The sequence below is a fragment of the Aspergillus stella-maris genome (genome assembly GCF_047715825.1).
Source record: "Aspergillus stella-maris strain CBS 113639 unplaced genomic scaffold BDV14scaffold_6, whole genome shotgun sequence".
Classification (NCBI taxonomy): domain Eukaryota; kingdom Fungi; phylum Ascomycota; class Eurotiomycetes; order Eurotiales; family Aspergillaceae; genus Aspergillus; species Aspergillus stella-maris.
In genome coordinates, this window is record NW_027396800.1 from 267,235 (window position 1) to 286,750 (window position 19,516).

Sequence of the window (19,516 nt, forward strand, 5' to 3'; positions counted from 1 at the left end):
CTGAAACACCTCGTGTTCCTGGTTTCTGTTCATCTGTGACCCTAGCTTGTCCTAGCATTCGAGTTCTTGATTTACCATTGCTCAACATTGCAAATCATAACTACCGGCCCCCTGCGCCCGCCGCGTTTGTTAAGTGTTCGGACTACTTGCGGGCGAATGCGCCTGAGCTGCCTCCCTACGTCGATCCTCCGGCATCCAACATTACACTTCGCAATCCGACTGAGGCGGCTTGATGAGCGCTAGATATATTCATTGGGCCGTCGTCCAGGATAAGGACCGCTTGGATGCACCCCTTAAACCCCTTCCTTCGGGCCTTCTTTCGGAGCACTGTCCCGGGGCAGTGCGTCCCAATTGAGAATCATGTACGAGGCCCCCCTCTTTTCCCGCCGCCAGACACTCTGAGAGGGCTTGACTGATTGGTATCTATCCCAGGTCCTAATCGTCCCCGTCAGTGAATCCTTGATTGGGTCCCGCGATCGCGAATCATCCTTGTTCTACTCCGATCTCGTCGTTTCAGAAGAATTCCTAGGCAGCCATACCCTACGTATACCGAGCTCCAGCGGAGTAGGAGGAAAAGATGACCCAAGCGTCCGCGATGGTCGAGGGAAGGCCAAACAAGTCACTACTGCCAATGGAAGGACTGTGATTCTAAGAGACAACTCCATCTTTAGTAACAAAGGTGAGAACACCTTCTATGCCTACTCGCAGGCCAATGTGCTGAACAACGGACACAGGGTTCAAGTCATTGAGCCAAGCACAGCTTCTATCTGATGCTCTATACTATGCGCCAACTAGCGACTCGCAGCCATGGCTTATATACTACATCTCTAAACCGTTGATCGGATCCTTCGAGCCCGCGAAAATCACCCCAGCCATAGTTCCCGGAATAGCCCCCAGAGCCGACACGCTGCAGACCAATGCAAAGGCTGCGGAGACATCTAGCGGCACAATTTCCCCTCCGAAGAAGGAAATAAGAACTTTTGGAGAGTTGCTGGCCCATTTTCCTATGATCGCGAGGCAGATGCAGCCAGGGCTAGAGAGGCTGTTCAGGGAATTTGGAAAAGAGCTTGGAAAACCTCTACCGCCGCCACCATCGCGGTCGCCCGTATCCGAAGATGGGGAGAACTTCCGATTGCGAGAGGGGTCCCTTTTCGACGAGACTGGCTCCATCAGGAGCTCATCGTCCCGCCGTAGCAGAGGTCTCCCCTTTAACTCTGAAGAGTACTTCGAAGACGACGAGGATCTGATGCGTCGCAGCCTCGAGACAGCTGTGACTGCTGCTATTGACCTCTTCCGGCTGGTTGACCAGCAGCAGCTGTCTCTTCTCGGCGCTACCACGGACCTGACTGGGCCAGTAGTTGAGCGTTTTATTGAACGTTATGTTGCGGAGCAGGTTCACGAGTCGTTGTTATTCCCTCGGTTATGCAGCTTCCGCGGGCCAGAAGATGCAGAACTGGATTCCAGAATACGCCAAATGGAGTATGTTGACGTGATCCAGGTTGGCCTTGCGGTGGAAGGTGGCCGAGAGGGCAAGCGTGAACTTTTACTTCGACTGGGTAAGGCGGTTGATGAGTTTCGCAAGTTGCTGGACGCCAAGTGTCCTCATGATATGTTGAATACACTTCTGGAGACCGTTAAGGTTCTATCATATCCTGGCGAGTACAACAAAAGCGACGAGAAGCAGTCTGCTCCTGTGACAATCAATGCGGATATCCTGGTATCTTTGCTGCTTATCGTGGTGATCCGGTCTCAGGTTAAGAACTTGCAAGCTAGGCTGTTATATATGCAACATTTCATCTATGTCGACGATGTTGACAGCGGGGAGATGGGCTATGCTTTGAGTACCTTTGAAGCAGTCCTCACATACCTCATGGCTGACCCTGCGGGACTTCGAAGATCGAGTATCCGAAACAAGCGATTATGGAATGCCACCAAAGCCGGACGAGTAGCAGATATGAAAGCTATCTTAGAACCAGATGGCGATCACGACTCGATAGACGACACTGCCTTTGACAATCCTGAGCCCCACGGCCGACCATTGGATGAAGCGCGGCCAAACAGGCTGGCTTTGCGAACTCCCCCGCTCTTTGAAGGGCTAGCAGACGAAGATCAAGAGGATACAGCAACTCCAAACGGGGCTCCTCCGCTTTCCCATGTCTTTCCCTTCCAAACATGGGAGAGTCCTCCCGAAACCAAGCCCGTCATTAAGCGCGTGTCAATGGATGTTCGCAGCCTCTCCGAGTCCTCTGGCATTTCGTTCCTATCACGCACCACCACTTTGAACTCAGTCAACACCGCGATTGAAGGTGATAGCTCGATTGAGACACTGGTCAAGACGCAGGATCCTCGTGGCGATTCCATCTTGATGATGGCGGTTGAGAGCTATCGCACTGAAGCTCTGAAGTATCTTCTTAGCTTGGATGAATTCTACTCGGTGACTGACGTCCTCGAAGACACGAACACTGAAGGGACCACCTTACTCAGTGCGGCCGTTCAGCTAGCTCAGACAGAGATTGTCAACATCCTACTTAACTACCTCACGGGTGGAGCCGATCAAGATGCCATTACTTCTTATTTGCGCAGGTCCGATGACCGAGGGCGTACAGTCGCGCACTACCTGTTCAGCACGCCCCCGGTTATGCAAAGGCTCAAGGGGCACCTCCCGTGGCGTCAACGGGACAAGCATGGACAAACTCCACTGTTTGCCCTGTGCAGGTCTTACGATCATCCTAATTACAAAGACATGGTGAACGACGCGCTCACGGCAGCCCAGGAGTCTCAAGGAGATGGTAAACCTCTGCACCTCGACGACCATATTGACGCCAAGGGCAATACGTTGTTGCACATTGTCAGCGACCCGGAAATCACCATCCGGATACTGAGGGAAAGCGACTGTGACCCGAATGCTACAAATGACAAGAGGTTCACACCTCTGATGATGGCCAGCAAATACGGTCGTGTCGACCAAGTTCGAATACTCTTCTCAGACCCCAGGGTGGACATTCATGTCAAGGAAGCTCGAGGGTTGACTGCCATTGAGCTGGCCAAGGACGATGAAGTCCGCAACCGCATCGACGACCTGATCCTCCTTTCCAACCCACCTTCATCCCATGACGAGACCTCCGGGCGTGTAACAACAGTGGTTCGCTCTTTTTTCGTTGAAGACGCAACTGTTCGATTTGTGCTCAAATCAGGCGCACCATCCCCTCCAACAGATGACCAAGAGATACCCGCAAACACTAAGATGTACACCGTAACAACCTGCCGCCGCACATTTGCAGACTTCGAAAACCTGGCCGAATGTCTCTCCCTCGAACACCCAGCCTCCTACATCCCCTCCCTCTCCGACTTTCGCAACCCGTTCCAGATCCACTCCAAACCATCCCGCGCAGTTCTGCACAACATGCAAGAACGCCTCGACAAATTCCTCAAAATCCTTCTCTCCCACCCAACCTTCGCAACCCACGAACTCCTCTGGGAATTTATTCTCGTTCCAGAACTTCAACCCCAAATGATGGCCGACCGCTCCCACCGCAAAGCGCAGTCCCTCGCGGAATCCATAATCGAAGACCACGACCCCATAACACCAGAGGGCATCCGCGAAGCCGAAACATTCATCTCCCACGCCCAAGACATGGTTCGCGCCACGCATACATCAACCCGCACCCTCTTGCGGCGCGGACATGCCCTTCGAAACGCTACCTCGGATATCGCAGACGCCGTAACACTAGCTGCGAGTTCCCTCTCAACATTGAAACACCCAACGAACGCCCTACCGATCTCGCACATTGAAGCATTCACCCGCTACGCTCTATGCCTATCAACAAACCACTCTGACTCCTCGCCCCTCCTCGCCTTGCTCCAAACCCTCTCCTCAATCGACACAACAACATCCTCGATCCTCTCCTCCCTCTCGCGCCCCCTGTCCAAGATCTCGTCCCTGCGAACCGCAACGCGGAACCTTGCGCGCTCCCGCTCAAGTCTAACATCTTCGTCCCTCCCCCGGAAATTCAACCTCTCTTTCCCCGGGCTGGAAGAGTCCCGCGCCCGATCTGTCAGGGATCTAGAATATAAAGTTTCCACTTCTGAAGCAGAGATCGCTCGCCTGTCAAGAGAAATAGGCTGGAGTAAGGACGTTGTCGTCGGTGAACTTGCAGGGTGGACAAGCTGGCGGGAGCAAGTGGGCCGAGAAGCAATTAGGGATTTTGTGAGGGGGACGCTTGTGCGTGAGCGTGAGCGGAGGAAGAGGCTTGAGAGGTGCTTGAATAGTGTTAGGGCTGTTGGTGATTTGTCGGGGTTTAGGTCCGGTTGATGTCCACGTTGGCTTGGTTTACCTGATTCGGCGCTGCCTAGGTATGGAGAACGACTCGGGATTGACCGCTGTGTTATGGTTGTAGATAGATGTTAGCCTTGTAGACATATTTCCCCCCTTTTTTGTTTTTTCCTTCTTCCTTCCTCTTCTCTCTTGTCGTTTTCAGTCTTTGCGGTGGGTGTACGCTTGTTTCATCTACGGTCTTATGAGTACTACTATATTAATGAATATGAGATGAAGGCATGCTCAACTGTTCTCGTCATTGACTGCTGGAGCTCTGTAACATCCAGCCTTTGAGTTTGGAGATGCAGAGTAGAACATCACCATGTTATGGATAATTTTCATCAAACGTATATTGTTTTAATAAACTTGACAATTCTTTTTCTATTGTTTGGAGTGCCTGCTCCCGCCATTGGCTGTCTAATCTAAGTATATGAAGTCACTGCTCGACCTCATATCTAACTAGGTTACGCCTGTCCAAAGAAAAAGAAGATCGCCTCGATATCCTGTTCCGTGACATACAAAAGCACCAAACTTTTGTATCAGAGAAAGAAGTGAAAAGGATTGGGATCAGAATTTGAAAAGAGGAGACATGCTCTTCGTGATCGACGGCAGGCGAAACAGCGACTTTCTATTACTGTTACATGGCGTGATGTCGGCTTCAGTGGCTTGGTGCACGTCCACATCAACTGGGCCCATAGTAGGTGACGGCGCAGGTGTAGGCGAGACTTCGACCAGCGGAGATAATACAAGTGGTGATGGTGGTTTTATCGGCACGGGTTGCTCAATTGACTGCCATGATTGGACTCGTTCAGCTCGACCAGCTGACTCGGCTATTTGGTTATCGGGGACGGCCGCTCGTGAAACGACAGACCGCAACGGCGAGGAGACGAGCACAGGTTGTTTTGCGATAGAGCCAGAGCGTCCGGTATCAGAGTCCTTCAATCCTTCCATATGACGCGATGCTTCCTTCTTGAAGCTCAAGGCGGAGCTAATCTTCTGAAGAGGAACACCAACAATATGGTGGCGAGGTTTATTCCGACTTGTGCAGAAAACCCGTACGACTTTGCCATCCTTCTGCTCTTCAACCATATACGAGCCGGCAGACGCATGCTTGCTGAACATCAAGCTCTCTCGCTTCCGCCGTGCCTCGTCAAGCGAATCATTGTCGCCGCCCCTCTTTCGCCTTTGCCTTGCCTTGAATTTTTTAACGATCATCACGCCGAGTAAAGCAAACGCTGCGAGTGCAACAGCACTGAAGATGCTCGACGCGGCGATTGAAGCCTTCTCATACCTCCAATCCTTGACCACAGGTACGGCCGTCACATTGCCTGCACTTGTCCCATTGTGTGGCTTCTCTGAGGTAGACGTTTCATTTTCAGGCTTGACATCTCGTTTCGCGAGTACCTCATGCACATCATGTGTGAATCTAGAAGGGTCTTGCGTGTAGGGACCGTGAGATGCGCCAGACTGATTTCGAGCGGGATCAGTAGTCTCGATCGCTTCTTGTCTCTCTGCATGAACAGTTTTTCTGTCGTAAAGGATAGAAGTGCTAAATGATGAACTGCAGCAGTCAGTAAATAAGGCAGAAGAGCGGTCGTGGGTGCTCACAATGACATCGGATAAGAGAAAGATTCAAAGTAAGGCATCAAAGGAATGATAATCACATTTGTTCTAGGGAACGCCTAGATAAGAAGCATGCTGAAGATAAGTCACTTCAAAGCAGTAATCAAACGCCTGGTATTTGGGACGACGGCCGCATAATGAGGAAGGTGCATTGCTGTGTGCAGCTTCCTATATCTGGGACAAGCCACACCCCAACAATGGTCGTCAAGCATAGTTCCGGTCTAGGTATCATAGCTCATCACCCGTACGACAAGACTACGACCAACTCATAATCAACGTCAATTCACTCAGTATTCATGCTAACAGCGATATCTACAGCAAATGAAGCCAAAGCCACATGGGTCTTAGTCATCATGACATCTGACGATCCGATATGCACTAAGCCCGATCCAGAAGCATATCAGCAACGACGTCATCGGCCCAACCATCAATCTATAAACCACCCAGGCATCCGCCCTCAACTTGATCTCCTAATGAACCCATCATACCATATTCGAAAAACACTTAGACTACACCAGAACCACATCAGAAGAACATTTCACACATCAACAACAACAACAAGAATGCCTCTCATCGTTCCCGGAATCACCACCAACTCTGGAAACCTCAAGGAGGAGTGGATGAACAAGCTAGTTGGGAAGAAGATTGAGGAGTCACCGGGTGATGCTACGACTGTACGAGACTAATTTTTTTCTCTGGCATGTCTTGTCTAGTTCTGCTGCTAACGATATCATTACTCTAGTCCTTCGCGAAGAAAGACCTCCCCGAAACCCACCGGATCGTTAAGCCTGGTGAGGCCATGACGATGGATCATAACAAGGACAGACTGAACATTCACCTTGACGAGAATGATAATGTTCGTGATGTCAACTACGGGTAGATTACTTCGAGCGATGGTCTCCCACCCACTGTTACGATAAGACTACGATTGAGAATGATTTACATGTGATACGATACGGAATGGAATAATTGAAACTTCTTTGTCTCAAAGATATGCATTCTATATTCGTAAGGTAATGCCATGACACTGTAGCCATAATTAAAGAGGATGGTAGAGTGTTTAAGCCTTCCACCTCAACAACGTAAGCGAGTGCTTCGGAAAAACATAAGACTCCTCTGCAGTCCACTTGCTCTCAATAAGTCCGACCTCTTCCTTACCTTTCATGTTCGTAGAAGCTGGACTTTCACCCGTAACGGTAAACACCGTGACCTCGCCCGTCGGCCCTTCAATGCTTGCTTTGATATCCCTCTCATCGCTGATATTGACCACGACGACATTGATGTAGCCATCTTCCCCAAGCGTCGCACTAGCATCCAACCAGGGCGTGTCCTTCACGCTGCGCACCCACTTTGGTAGCGTCGCGCCCTCGTAGGCGTCGACGGAGACATGCGCGCTGATTGTCCAGCCACGCATGTAGTTTGAGAAGAGGTACAAGGGCCACCAAGTAGTTTGCTTAATGATCCCCTCCTTAGTTGTCATGAGGGGAGAAATAACATTCACGCTTTGAGCGATACAAGCCATGCCAACGTCCTTGCTCTTGCGAACGAAAACGTTCAGCCAAATGCCTACGGCAAGGGCATCGGAGAGGTTGTAAGATTCTTCGGCACCTTTGCTGCCCTCGGCGCGAATGGGGTCCCAGACGTTCCACTCGTCAAAGCAAATTGTTGGACGGAGCTGGTCTGGGGGAACGCCGTTCTCAACGCGGGCGAGGTCAATAAGAGAGGAGGTTATCTCAATTGCGCGCTCAGCAGCTAAGGGGGCGGTAACGTTTTCCAAGTGGTTGGGAGAGGCAGTGTAGAGGTGAATACTGTGCATGTCGATGAGGGGGACTGCACTGGTTGATAGGGGCGAGTGGACAGGGAGCATGGTTTGCTTCAGTGTGTAGTAGTCCCAGGATGCTGTACCATCTTGTCCACAGAGAATGAGTTCAATTGAGGGGTCGAGTAGTTTGAGGGCTTTTGACCAGATTAGTACAATTGACATTCAACAAGATTGCTGAGAAACTTACCCTTTGCCCATTGGTATGCCTTGTGAGCGTACTCTTCCTTCGTAGACTGTTCAACCTGCCACGGACCCCATACTTCGTTACCCAAGGCCCAGTATTTTACCTAAGCGTTATGTTAGCATACGAAGTTGCTCGTGTCGGAAGAAGTTACAGACATTGTATGGTTCCTGCCGTCCATTTTTGCGGCGAAGGTTGGCATAGTAGGTGTCACGAGTACCATTGCAGTAATCAACCCACCCCAAAGCTGAAAAAATGTTAGACCTAGGCAGCGATATAGAGAGGATATACTCAATTACCTTCGTCAAGTGTACCAGTGCCCATGTTCAGGCAGAGATAGGGCTCTGTTTCAATAACCTCGCACCACTTCAAGAACTCATCAGTGCCAAACTGATTAGTCTCTGTGCCTAGCCACGCAAGTTCCGGCCTTCAACAGTAATTAGTATATAGTTAAACCAAATAAATAGAGGAAGTTATATGCATACCTCGCGGGGCGTTCATCTTTCGGACCGACTCCATCGGTCCAGTGATATGTTGCGGTAAAGTTACCACCAGGGTAACGAACAACAGGAATCTTCAGGTCCTTGAGGGCTTCAAGGACGTCCTTCCGGAAACCGTCTTCATCCGACAGCGGGTTGCCAGGATCATAGATACCGCCATAGATACACCGGCCCATGTGCCTACAAGCATGCGTCAGCTTAGCGCGGTCTAAAAGCCTGGCTACCAGGCCGAGGGATCAAAGCTTACTCTGCAAACCCGGCATAGATATTGGGGTTTATTTTCGAGATCCGGCGGTCTGGATGTATGGAGATACCCGGAGCATCCTGCTGGCTGATCTTGGTGAAGGTTGTCATAGCGTTTAGAACGGCGGATTAGACCACAAACTGAGGGCGAAGCAATCCGAGCGTCGAATACTGATTGGCAGGGTAAATTTAAACCTAAAATATAGAAATGCTCTTGTAGAGTATTCGAAGACCTAGGCGAGGCGACTGGGCAGCTAATATTAATGCCAGAGGGGCTTATCGAGGGGCCCAGGATGAATGAGGGAATCCCCCGGCGGGGTCAACCCCGGCCTGATAGAAAACAGATTGAAACAACTCCTACGGAGATGTGAGAGACTAGCGACGTTTTGGCGCCGTTGATTTGGTGGTTGAGGGCCGAGACCGAGCTGTGAGATATTCCGTCAATCAGCGACAAGCGCTACAAGAGCCGGTCCTTTCGCAAAGCACCCTAGTCTGCATCTTTCGGTTCTCCGCATAATCGGCTGACGCTCCATCCCGCTTGCTGGATTCGGGGTCCAGAATCTCATTCGTTACAGAAGTTGAAGTCTTTTAGTCTGGATCCTCTCATGATCTTGCCGTTGGTGTTCGGCCGACGGGACATGCTCATGCGAGCTTTTTGAGAATCGTATCACGTAGATTCCTTTGTCCTTCTGGGATTAACCCGGCGGGCATCAAGTTCGCAGTAATGAGACAATGCCACATTCTTGGGAGGCAATTCCGAATCCTGTGCTCGTCCTATTCCCGGTGCACCGCGGCGGGCCTGTAGTTTCAACCCCGGATTCTTTAAAAGAGGCGGGTCCTGCTGCTTGCTTCCTTACTCTTGTCTCCGCACTTTTTCTCCGGATTTCGAATTTGTTGAGACTTCGAGTCGTTGGAACACACTGCTTGAATTGTTGGAAGGCATCAAGAGTTGCTGTTCACCATGCGTCTCTCTCCTGCGTGGTACCAGGTATGGACAGCCCCCTGCAACAGTATCATAGCATCCATTCTCACTTCACTCATAGTTCCTGGTCGGCGTTTTCGCCTCCCTCGGTTCCTTCCTATATGGATGTACGTTTGTCTCCCAAGGGCTTGTACTGGCAATTTTAGGGGCTCGCTGACTTTGCTCAATGAGCGCAGATGATTTGGGTGTCATTGCCGAAGTGATCGCCAGTGGATCGTTCGTTTCAACTTTCAATGAGCCAAGTGCCACGGAGACGTAGGTCTTACCGAAAGCTATATGGAAAATAGCTTAGCTAACTCTTTCTCTAGGGGCTTGGTGGTCTCCATGTTCACGGCAGGTGCTTTCTTCGGTGCTGCCTTCGCTGGCCCTACTGGTGATTACCTCGGACGACGTTGGACAATCATCATTGGCTGCATTGTCTTTTGTCTCGGCGGTGGTCTTCAGACAGGTGCCCAGACCATTGACTACCTGTACAGCGGTCGATTCTTCGCAGGTGTGGGGTGAGTATCTCCCCAAACGTAGTCAGGCGCTGTTGCTAAACTATTTCCAGTGTCGGTTTCCTCACCATGATCGTGCCCCTGTACCAAGCCGAGATCTGCCATCCCGATATCCGAGGTCGTGTTACTGCTTTGCAACAGTTCATGTTGGGTGTTGGCAGTCTTTGCGCCGCGTGGATCTCGTATGGAACATACATTGGTTTCACGCCGGACAACAATGCCCAGTGGCAGGTTCCCCTCGGTCTGCAAATTGTTCCAGCGGTCTTCCTTGGGCTGCTGATCATGCTCTTCCCGGAGGTGAGAAGAACCCCTAATCTCAAATAGTCACCATTGCTGACATAAAACGATGTGATAGTCGCCCCGTTGGCTCATCGATCATGGTAAAGGCGAGTTGGGCCTGAAAACTCTGGCAAGACTTCACGCCTATGGCGATGAGAACGATCCCTGGGTTCGTGCAGAGTACGATCAGATTCAGGAAAGCATTATCCGAGAGCACGAGGAGGAGGCCAAGTCCTACTTGGAACTTTTTCAGTCACGCTCATCGTTCCGACGTCTTTTCCTCTGCTGTGCGATTCAGGCCTCTGTTCAGATGACCGGTGTATCTGCCATCCAGTCAGTGCCGTCCTATACTCTGAAGTATGTTAAAATACTAACGGACTGCGACCTATAGGTACTACTCAGTCGAGATTTATGGACAGATCGGAATCGAAGACGACGAAACCCTCCGTTACCAGGCAATCAACTCCGTCATCGCCTTGGTTGCTCAGTTCCTCTGCATCCTGTTTATTGATCGCCTTGGTCGTCGTTGGACTTTGATTGGCGGAAACTTGGGTAACTGCGTGACTTTCATCGTCGCCTGCATCCTGCTAGCCAAGTTTCCTCCCGAGGTCAACAACACTGGAGCTCACTGGGGCTTCATCATTATGACCTGGCTGTACAACTTCTCCTTCTCGTGCACTTGTGGTCCGCTGTCATGGATTATTCCCGCAGAAGTCTTCGACACTCGCACTCGTGCCAAAGGTGTCTCGATTGCGTGCATGGTGTCCTATGCCTTCAATACAATGATTGGCCAGGTGACGCCCATTGCCATGGACGACATTGGATACCGTTACTACTTTGTCTTCATTATCTGCAACTTCACAAATGCGGTGTTCTTCTTCTTCCTTCTGCCGGAAACCAAGAAGTTGCCACTGGAAGAGATGAACTTCTTGTTCTCCAACTCTCCTTGGATTGTTCCGGGCACAAAGAAGGAAGACTACGTCCCTCATGATTTGGAACGCAGGGTGGTGGAGCAGGAAGAGAAGCAGCACGTTTATGCGACTCATGATGAGAAGTAGGCTGGTACACTCGCTATGGCGTTCAGATTGTTTCATGTTTGTTGGTACTGTGTATTGTAGGAAGATAATCACACATTTTCAATGTGTATGGAGATAGGTTCTTGGAGGTGTCAATTGATACTGCGCGCTCCTTCGGGATATGAGAAGCTCATCATTAACAGACGACTTCAGCTGGCTATTGCCGTAATGCAACAGCGCACACACGATTTCAAGACCAACCGGGCGTCAGAGAGCAAGAATTAGTTTCTTACAGTGATCATTAGCTCCTCCATTTCTTGTCGCGAACGTAATAGTGGTGCAGATGCGCAATTTTGTCTGATCGAAGTGACCGGTAACGGCTAAATAAAAGGTCCCATGATATCTTCATTCTGAATCTGAGCTGTAAGCAGCTAGGCCAAGAGACGGTGCCGGTTGAGGAGCAGCCTGCTTCGCGGGTTGTCGAGCCGGACTCCGCTTTACATCTTTGGCGCTGCTATCCACGCTTGTCTGCTTGGGTCTCTGCTCTGCCGATGAGGCGGCGGTACCCTTGGCATCCTTATTCTCATCGTGTTCCTTTGCCTTCTTATTCGACCCCGACTCCGTGGCCCGAGCATCGGTGGTATCTTCCCCCACGGACTTTCGCTTCCGGCCAAGTAGCGCACCGCCTTTCTCTCGTCGTCTCTTACGAGAGCCTATTTTCCAGTCTTCGCCTTCATCCGCCGGTGTAACATCTGCGGTGGTATCTTCCAGGTTGGCTTTCTCCGCCTCTTCGCGTTGCCGCCGGAATAATTCGAGTTGCTCGGCAGTCTCTTTCTTCACGGTGGCTTCCTGAGCTCGAGTTGACTCCATGATCGAGTCGAGAAAGTCAACTTCGTCTTCATCGAGGGAGCGAAATTGGTTCTTTAGTTTTATCTTCTCTTCGAATTCTTCCTGCTTGGCCACTACATGTCGACGAAAGAATCATCATAGTCTGTCAACCAGGCGTCTGGGAAAGATATTGGGGTCAACGCTTATCGCCAGGGTGTCATTACTCACTTTTATTCTGTTGGAGAACATCGAATAGACTTTTTCCTCCATCTTGCTTCCCCAATTCTGCCTTTCGTCTTCGTTCCTCCTCGAGTTCTTGCTGTGCACGGCGCCATTCATCATCACGCTCAAGGGGTTGATCGTTCGTCCCACCTGAGACGAACCCTGAGGACATGTTGTCGTTTATTTCCTGGATAAAAGTAGGGCAGAATCCAATTCTTGCATTTGCGATAGGCTAAATGCTTTGAGTGGAGATGCGGATAAGAAGCTCTGCAGCTTCGATTCGTCAGCAAGACGCGTATAGAATGTTCTCGCTGAGGTAGATCTCGTTACAACATCGAGACACAGTATGTAGGATTCGAGCAGGAGCTCCGCAGAGGTGATAGATCACTCTTCTCAAGGACAATTGCACGAGGAATCAGGAGGATGTTGCTGTTTCCCTCCGGTGGATATGCGGCAGAAAGAGGCGGTGGGAAACAAATCCCCGAGGCTCTCGCCGCTGAAAGCTTATCGGCCCGATAACATCACCAGTGCCACCTGCATGCTACAAGAGCCAAAATGGCTCGGTCTACAAAATTCACTCTAGGAGGCCTGAGAATCAGAGACGCAACATAGCCGCTGTTCGAAGACTGCAAAAGGGTACATACAGATACCCAGTATCTCGATCTTCAGGACACCTTGACAACCTCCGGTTAAATTGGAGAGCAACGACTGGCGCGGGATAAATGGATAAATTGGAGGTGGTTCGCGATCTCCACCGTGAGGCCCCGGTGCCCCTCCAATGGCATCATTGCCCCTCGGCCGTTTCTGGATGGACCTGCCCTGCCATGCTGTCCTCGCGCTGGGCTGTGGTTGAGTTTCTTCCTCTTAAATTGTGCTTCTTCCTGCCTTTTATCCCCTTGATCTTTTCATCTTTCATATCCTAAAACAATCACACCAGCAAAATGGCCAACCTCCACACTAAGTAAGTGATTGCGGCCTTCTTGAGGCTGTTACATTGGCTCTAAAACACTTGCTAACACTCTTTCCTTGAATCTAGGAAGACCTACACCCTCAACACCGGTGACAAGATCCCCGCCGTTGGTCTTGGTACATGGCAATCCAAGCCCAATGAGGTCCGCGAGGCTGTCAAGAACGCGCTCCTGAAGGGCTACCGCCACATTGACACGTGAGTCTTCCTTTTGCGCGCACTCAAGAATAGTATCTGACCATCTACGATAGTGCCCTTGCCTACGGCAACGAGCACGAGGTCGGCCAGGGTATCCGTGACTCTGGCGTTCCTCGTGAGGAGATCTGGGTTACCACCAAGCTCGACAACCCCTGGCACCACCGTGTCCCTGAGGGAATCGACAGCTCCCTCAAGAGCCTCGGCCTTGACTACGTTGACCTCTACCTCGTCCACTGGCCCAGCTCGACCGACCCCAACGACCTGAAGAAGCACCTTTCCGACTGGGACTTCATCAAGACATGGTACGTCTATACAGATGCATCCATCCTGAAGTTACGGTGCTAATTGGAGTATAGGCAGGAGATGCAGAAGCTTCCCGCCACCGGCAAGGTCCGCAACATTGGTGTCTCCAACTTCGGCATCAAGAACATGGAGAAGCTCCTTAACGACCCCAGCACCAAGATCGTTCCCGCTGTTAACCAGATCGAGCTTCACCCCAACAACCCTTCGCCCAAGCTGGTCGCCTACAACACCTCCAAGGGCATCCACTCCACCGGATACTCTTGCTTGGGATCCACCAACTCTCCTCTCTACAAGGACCCTACCCTCCTCAAGATCGCTGAGAACAAGGGCAAGACTCCCCAGCAGGTGCTGCTCGTCTGGGGTGTGCAGAAGGGCTGGAGTGTTATCCCCAAGTCCGTCAGCAAGTCGCGCATTGACGGCAACTTCGAGATTGACGGCTGGGACTTGACCGATGACGAGGTCAACCAGCTGGACAACCTGAAGGACCGCTTCAAGGTCTGCGGTGATGACTGGCTCCCCGTCAAGGTCTTCTTCGGTGATGATGAGTAAACGATATAAATTGAATTTCTTGTACATAAAATTATATGAACTATTTTTCCTGGGGATTACTCAAGAAAGTAAGCGTCGTTCAGTTTAGTCCGTCTCCAGTCCATGGTCTGTGCAGCGGATAGTACAGACTCTGGCCTGCATGTTGATGAACGCCACAGATCCACCAGAATAGAATACTGTATAAGTTACCTTCTGATGTGTAAACACCTGACCAGGGTCCAATGATCAGGAAACAGCTACACGCAAGCCACACCAAATGGTAAATAGAATACCGATTTTTATCCCTTGGCAATGTGGAGATTCCTTAACATGCAGGCCAGAGTCTGTAGGTATATATTTTGACAATCAGGCCTTTTTAGTACCCGTGTCGACATGCCAAACAGCTCAATGACGCATTACTCCTCACGATCCTACCTACAGAGTACCAACAAACTATGATTTTTGAACGGCTGCTGTCCATCGGGATCGAAACAATTCTACTCTGAGCAAGACTACAAGCTCATTGGCGAATGCATTTCCGAATCCTACCGTGCTTCAGGCACGTGCCGTCGGATCACATGCACCGCCACATGGAACGATCACCTCCGTCATCAGGCATTCCTCTTTCTCCTTCTTATCATTAACTCGAGGATAAGACTTTCGTCTTCATCTTCTTACTGAATTTGTGATTTATCATTGTCAGGATGCCTCCGTCAAGTGGGCACCTGCTGCTCCCCAAACTATGGAGAGCAGCTAGGTGAGTCATTAGCCACCCCGTTGTATACTCCGCAATCCGTCATGAAGGCTGACATGGTTAAACGCTCAGGTTTGCCTATGCGAAGGCGTACAAAGCCGTTCGAACAAAGATATCTGAACCTACTCAGTATATTCCACTTCGTGTCCAGCCTGCCTATGCTCGGATTACCCCTAGCCAGCCCATCAATCGAGCCGCTGCTATCCGTCAAGCCCGCAGTCGCCACTTCTCCACTCGTGCGAGAGGCTTTGCTTCATACCTCCACGCCGCTGTTCAGGGCGATCGAGCTGCGTACCGGTCGTCTCGTGTCGCAGCTAACGTCAGTCGACTGACTACCCGGGCGCCCTTCGCCTCTACCCTCCGGCCCAACCTTACCGGTGGGACCCTCGGTCGTACCGCCGGAGGTTACACAATCGGTGCTGGCCGCATTGGAGGTGCTCGTTACTTCTCGCATGGCGCTGCTGCACCTGCGCAGGTAATAAACAATGTGTCCGTGGGAGTCCGGGCCTTCTTCCTTTCTGGACAGAAGGCTCGCTTCGATGGCATTGACCCCATCACTGGAAACAAGAAGTTCAAGGCCGTGAGTGCGCTCCAGGATGAGGCTGAGCGCAAGATGACCGCCATTCCCCGTGCGGCCCCTGGATCCTTCATAGACTTCCAGATCTCCCCTACCATCACTGCATTCGGTCTGCAGAAGGCCTTCGCCCCGACTGGTGCCGAGGCTGAGACCCTCAACCAGGAGGGCCTTTTGGACTTCTTGTCCGCTGACTTTGCCCGTGCCTTGAAGGACCTGGCCGCTATCTTGAATGATCTCAAACGACTATCCACACTAGGTGATATGCCGATTGCACTTCAAGATAGATCGACCATCAGAGTCAGATTTCCAGGTTGCGACGCAGAAACAGTAGAGCGGCTCTGCGACGAAGTCGGTGTCCAACGCGGCAACATCTCACAAGACGAAGATTTTGATCTTCGCACAGGCGCCGAACTCGCCCTCCTGTTTCCCTTTGCACCCAGCATCGCCCCATCCTCCGACACAGATGACTTCTTCTTCCACGAACCCGTGAAGTCACAACGAGACGAAGTCGATTGGCAGGCCATGCTGTCGGCCGAAGACGGAACACAGACTTCTGGATACCCCAAGAAGTCGCCAAACGAGCTCAGCTTCGACGACATGACGATGTTTGGCTCAAACCCCTGGGCCAAGCCCCCCTCGGGCTACTCAAGCATTGGTGTTAGCGAGCTGGGTGATCGCGCGTTCTTTCCCGACGAGACGAGCTATGGGTTCCCGGCGAGTACATCAGGGTACGAGGGTTCTGATGGCATCCGTAAGTTCATCGCGGAATGTGATCAAGCGCCTGCTTTGCGTTAGTTTGTTTTTGGGTTTATTATGATATCAGACTTGAACAGTCGTTTTCTTTTGTTTACATATTGTTGAATAGGCATTAAACATACCAATTACATTGATCATATTTCAAATATTCAAGATCGGACGGAAGTGCCATGTGTAGTTAGTGCGTAGTACCGGAAATAACCCTCATCGCCGCATAGCGCACCCAGCAGTCCATGGCCACCCATCGCACCTTCCCAAACATCCTGCCAGGCAACCGTTGCGCCTTCCTTATCTCATGTCGTATCCGTTTTGGTTACAATGGGTAAGGTGCAACAGAGGTGAGCATGTTACATACAAGGGAAGGAGCGCCTCTGTCCTTGTCCCATGAAGTAAGTGTTCAAGTTCCTTTGTGTGGTAGTACTGTAGTATCGAAAGGGCCTTGGTCAAAGCAGGATGACCCAAACTAGGCTCAGCTCAGTTCTACAGCTCAAGCGATGATACAATAAGGCTGCATACTGACGTAGATGGACAGAGACCTGGCTGTCTATTCTGAGTACCTAATTAGATAGGTCGCGGAATGGACGGCAGTCCTTTAAGGAAAGGTGTTTTGGAGTTGGGGTATGCAAGCCAGTGGCTGTATAGATGAAACGCAGGGGCTTCTTCACCCGGGACACGGACCGACTCCCCATATGGTTTCGTCAGGGTCAGGCCCCGCGAAAATCCGGGGTTGAGAGGGTGGCATGCATGTGCTTTGGTCCGGTTCCTTGCATTTCGTTAGGTCAACAACATGGCTTCCAATGCTGAGAGGGCCAACGAGGCATCTGCCTCGAGTGCGAAATTAATCAGCTGGTTCAACTCTACACAGTCTGTTTGATCTTCGAGGACTCCGCGACCAGAACGTCCAACGAGATGTTCGTCGTCTGCCTCAAACTTCGAGATTATGACGATCAGCTACCCCGGTGCCTTTTCTGCTACGGAGGGTTGATCCCGTCTAGGCTAACGCCAGGGACGAAACAGCCCTACCTCAGGTACCATGTCTCTGCCGCCGAGCTATTACTTGCATACCCCAGACCTTTGAGAATCATTGACCAATGCATGCGCCGACAGTTTAGCCAGAGTGTCAACTTTACCTCCGCTCAATGTTCCTTGACTCTTTTGTAGCGGAGCGCGTTGTGCGGAGGGCATGGAAAGATGGAGTAGAGTGAGGCTATATAATGTCTCTCATCGACGCAAGGAGTCAGACAACCACTCTTCAAAAGAAGAATAGCAAGACATATTCTATCGAGTCATCCTCGCTATGCAATCCGTCAGTATGAAGGCCCTCCTGGCCCTGACACCCCTCCTCGGTGCCATGGGTGTAAACGCTCTCCCTCAGGCTGCAAGCACGCCTACACCTACACCAACACCAACCAGCTCCGGCGTTGTCTCTATCCAAGCAACAGGCAACCCCTTCGAGGGATACCAGCTCTATGCAAACCCGTACTACAGCTCTGAGGTCATGAGCTTGGCTGTTCCATCTATGACTGGATCCCTGGCCGAGCAGGCAACTCATGCCGCTGAGATTCCGTCGTTTCATTGGCTGTAAGGCTGTTCTGATTTGAGCTGTGTTCACCTCAAAGACTTGTGCTGATGATGAGCTAAACAGGGACAAGACGTCCAAGGTCCCAACCATGAGCGAGTACCTAGCCGATATCAGAGCGCAGAATGAAGCTGGCGCTTCACCCCCAATTGCTGGTATCTTTGTCGTTTATAACCTTCCTGACCGTGACTGTGCTGCATTGGCCAGTAACGGCGAGCTTATCATTGCGGAGGGCGGTGTTGAGCTGTACAAGGAGTACATTGATGCTATTCGGGAGATCATTGTCGAGTACTCTGACACCAACATCATTCTCGTCATTGGTTTGTCCATGATGCTGCTACCCATGAGAGCATTGCTTACACCCTGCAGAGCCGGACAGTTTGGCCAACCTGGTGACAAACTTGAGTGTTGAGAAGTGTGCCAATGCGCAGGATGCTTACCTTGAGTGCACGAACTACGCAATCACTCAGTTGAACCTTGACAATGTGTCGATGTATCTTGATGCTGGTATGTGCCCTTGCTTCTCTAGATTATTGCTTCTTCTGACGCTCTTTAGGTCACGCTGGATGGCTGGGCTGGCCCGCCAACATCGGCCCAGCAGCCACGCTCTTTGCTGGCGTGTATTCTGACGCTGGCTCCCCAGCATCGCTCCGTGGTCTGGCAACTAACGTAGCCAACTACAACGCCTTTAGTATCGACGTCTGCCCTTCGTACACCGCGCAGAACAATGTCTGCGACGAGCAGAGCTACATCAACAACTTTGCCCCTCAGCTGTCAGCTGCAGGATGGGATGCACACTTCATCGTTGATACTGGTATGCAAAACCACCGTAGCTCACCCGGATGAGACTAATTGAACTTCCAGGACGCAACGGCAAGCAGCCTACCGGCCAGATTGAATGGGGTGACTGGTGCAACTCCAAGGGCACTGGATTTGGTGTTCGCCCCACCACAGACACCGGCAATGAGTTGGTCGATTCCTTCGTCTGGATCAAGCCTGGTGGTGAAAGTGACGGCACTTCTGACACTTCTGCTGAGCGCTATGATGCTCATTGCGGTGCTACGGCTGCTCTTCAACCAGCTCCCGAGGCTGGCACTTGGTTCCAGGTAAGCTCTAATAAACTCAACCACCCCCTGACCAACTGCTAATGTCGCAACTCTAGGCCTATTTCGAGCAGCTGGTTACGAATGCCAACCCTGTTCTTGGTAGTTAAAGAGCCGATGGAAGTTGTTTGTTGAGGCTTGTACATAGTTGAGAATTCTCAGCCCTAGTCTTCTGTTGAGATTGTATATATCTGATTCTGGATGCCATTCTTTCGCTTGCTGTATGTCCCTTGTAAGCACTTG

The 19,516-nt window shown here is 51.1% G+C and overlaps 8 protein-coding genes across 8 annotated transcripts; 5 read left to right on the forward strand and 3 right to left on the reverse strand.

Moving 5' to 3' along the window:
* Nucleotides 1-21: 21 nt before the first annotated feature.
* Nucleotides 22-4,662, forward strand: BDV14DRAFT_117196 (putative VPS9 domain protein). The gene is made up of 3 exons (XM_073765807.1): nucleotides 22-362; nucleotides 433-679; nucleotides 735-4,662. Exons 1-3 carry the CDS (start codon nucleotides 285-287, stop codon nucleotides 4,310-4,312), a joined length of 3,903 nt encoding a protein of 1,300 aa, XP_073632026.1. The 5' UTR covers nucleotides 22-284; the 3' UTR covers nucleotides 4,313-4,662.
* Nucleotides 4,663-4,680: 18 nt separating this feature from the next.
* Nucleotides 4,681-6,221, reverse strand: BDV14DRAFT_166227 (uncharacterized protein). Its single transcript, XM_073767451.1, has 2 exons — nucleotides 5,924-6,221; nucleotides 4,681-5,876 (listed from the first exon to the last, which is right to left on the reverse strand). The coding sequence occupies exons 1-2, from the start codon at nucleotides 5,959-5,961 to the stop codon at nucleotides 4,883-4,885; spliced, it is 1,032 nt and encodes a 343-aa protein (XP_073632027.1). The 5' UTR covers nucleotides 5,962-6,221; the 3' UTR covers nucleotides 4,681-4,882.
* Nucleotides 6,222-6,389: 168 nt separating this feature from the next.
* BDV14DRAFT_166229 (uncharacterized protein) lies at nucleotides 6,390-6,913 on the forward strand. Its single transcript, XM_073767452.1, has 2 exons — nucleotides 6,390-6,612; nucleotides 6,681-6,913. Exons 1-2 carry the CDS (start codon nucleotides 6,412-6,414, stop codon nucleotides 6,816-6,818), a joined length of 339 nt encoding a protein of 112 aa, XP_073632028.1. The 5' UTR covers nucleotides 6,390-6,411; the 3' UTR covers nucleotides 6,819-6,913.
* A 57-nt stretch (nucleotides 6,914-6,970) lies between these two features.
* Nucleotides 6,971-9,367, reverse strand: BDV14DRAFT_166230 (alpha-N-arabinofuranosidase). The gene is made up of 6 exons (XM_073767453.1): nucleotides 8,689-9,367; nucleotides 8,427-8,621; nucleotides 8,241-8,368; nucleotides 8,100-8,188; nucleotides 7,948-8,047; nucleotides 6,971-7,894 (listed from the first exon to the last, which is right to left on the reverse strand). The coding sequence occupies exons 1-6, from the start codon at nucleotides 8,793-8,795 to the stop codon at nucleotides 6,999-7,001; spliced, it is 1,515 nt and encodes a 504-aa protein (XP_073632029.1). The 5' UTR covers nucleotides 8,796-9,367; the 3' UTR covers nucleotides 6,971-6,998.
* Nucleotides 9,368-9,645: 278 nt separating this feature from the next.
* Nucleotides 9,646-11,682, forward strand: BDV14DRAFT_210911 (sugar porter family MFS transporter; the record flags this gene model as incomplete). Its single annotated transcript, XM_073775993.1, has 7 exons — nucleotides 9,646-9,672; nucleotides 9,728-9,773; nucleotides 9,843-9,921; nucleotides 9,975-10,166; nucleotides 10,217-10,460; nucleotides 10,519-10,775; nucleotides 10,834-11,682. The coding sequence occupies 7 exons, from the start codon at nucleotides 9,646-9,648 to the stop codon at nucleotides 11,498-11,500; spliced, it is 1,512 nt and encodes a 503-aa protein (XP_073632030.1). The 3' UTR covers nucleotides 11,501-11,682.
* Nucleotides 11,682-12,906, reverse strand: BDV14DRAFT_117226 (N-terminal domain of NEFA-interacting nuclear protein NIP30-domain-containing protein). The gene is made up of 2 exons (XM_073765808.1): nucleotides 12,515-12,906; nucleotides 11,682-12,420 (listed from the first exon to the last, which is right to left on the reverse strand). The coding sequence occupies exons 1-2, from the start codon at nucleotides 12,678-12,680 to the stop codon at nucleotides 11,864-11,866; spliced, it is 723 nt and encodes a 240-aa protein (XP_073632031.1). The 5' UTR covers nucleotides 12,681-12,906; the 3' UTR covers nucleotides 11,682-11,863.
* Nucleotides 12,907-13,449: 543 nt separating this feature from the next.
* Nucleotides 13,450-16,630, forward strand: BDV14DRAFT_187445 (NADP-dependent oxidoreductase domain-containing protein; the record flags this gene model as incomplete). Its single annotated transcript, XM_073770953.1, has 5 exons — nucleotides 13,450-13,469; nucleotides 13,545-13,673; nucleotides 13,727-13,975; nucleotides 14,030-14,521; nucleotides 15,331-16,630. 5 exons carry the CDS (start codon nucleotides 13,450-13,452, stop codon nucleotides 16,628-16,630), a joined length of 2,190 nt encoding a protein of 729 aa, XP_073632032.1.
* Nucleotides 16,631-17,903: 1,273 nt separating this feature from the next.
* Nucleotides 17,904-19,383, forward strand: cbhC (putative cellobiohydrolase; the record flags this gene model as incomplete). Its single annotated transcript, XM_073770954.1, has 6 exons — nucleotides 17,904-18,172; nucleotides 18,237-18,490; nucleotides 18,540-18,677; nucleotides 18,727-18,984; nucleotides 19,035-19,276; nucleotides 19,333-19,383. The coding sequence occupies 6 exons, from the start codon at nucleotides 17,904-17,906 to the stop codon at nucleotides 19,381-19,383; spliced, it is 1,212 nt and encodes a 403-aa protein (XP_073632033.1).
* Nucleotides 19,384-19,516: the final 133 nt, after the last annotated feature.

Bases quoted from the DNA above. Each gene is read 5' to 3' on its own strand.
- BDV14DRAFT_117196 (XM_073765807.1), top strand. From the start codon at position 285: ATGCACCCCTTAAACCCCTTCCTTCGGGCCTTCTTTCGGAGCACTGTC. The intron at 363-432 runs GTACGAGGCCCC...TATCTATCCCAG, and splicing joins GCGTCCCAATTGAGAATCAT to GTCCTAATCGTCCCCGTCAG. The intron at 680-734 runs GTGAGAACACCT...CAACGGACACAG, and splicing joins CTCCATCTTTAGTAACAAAG to GGTTCAAGTCATTGAGCCAA.
- BDV14DRAFT_117226 (XM_073765808.1), bottom strand. From the start codon at position 12,680: ATGTCCTCAGGGTTCGTCTCAGGTGGGACGAACGATCAACCCCTTGAG. The intron at 12,421-12,514 runs GTGAGTAATGAC...GTCGACATGTAG, and splicing joins TGTTCTCCAACAGAATAAAA to TGGCCAAGCAGGAAGAATTC.
- BDV14DRAFT_166229 (XM_073767452.1), top strand. From the start codon at position 6,412: ATGAACCCATCATACCATATTCGAAAAACACTTAGACTACACCAGAAC. The intron at 6,613-6,680 runs GTACGAGACTAA...TCATTACTCTAG, and splicing joins CACCGGGTGATGCTACGACT to TCCTTCGCGAAGAAAGACCT.
- BDV14DRAFT_166227 (XM_073767451.1), bottom strand. From the start codon at position 5,961: ATGCCTTACTTTGAATCTTTCTCTTATCCGATGTCATT. The intron at 5,877-5,923 runs GTGAGCACCCAC...TGACTGCTGCAG, and splicing joins TTCTCTTATCCGATGTCATT to TTCATCATTTAGCACTTCTA.
- BDV14DRAFT_166230 (XM_073767453.1), bottom strand. From the start codon at position 8,795: ATGACAACCTTCACCAAGATCAGCCAGCAGGATGCTCCGGGTATCTCC. The intron at 8,369-8,426 runs GTATGCATATAA...TTACTGTTGAAG, and splicing joins AAAGATGAACGCCCCGCGAG to GCCGGAACTTGCGTGGCTAG. The intron at 7,895-7,947 runs GTAAGTTTCTCA...TCTGGTCAAAAG, and splicing joins GGCATACCAATGGGCAAAGG to CCCTCAAACTACTCGACCCC.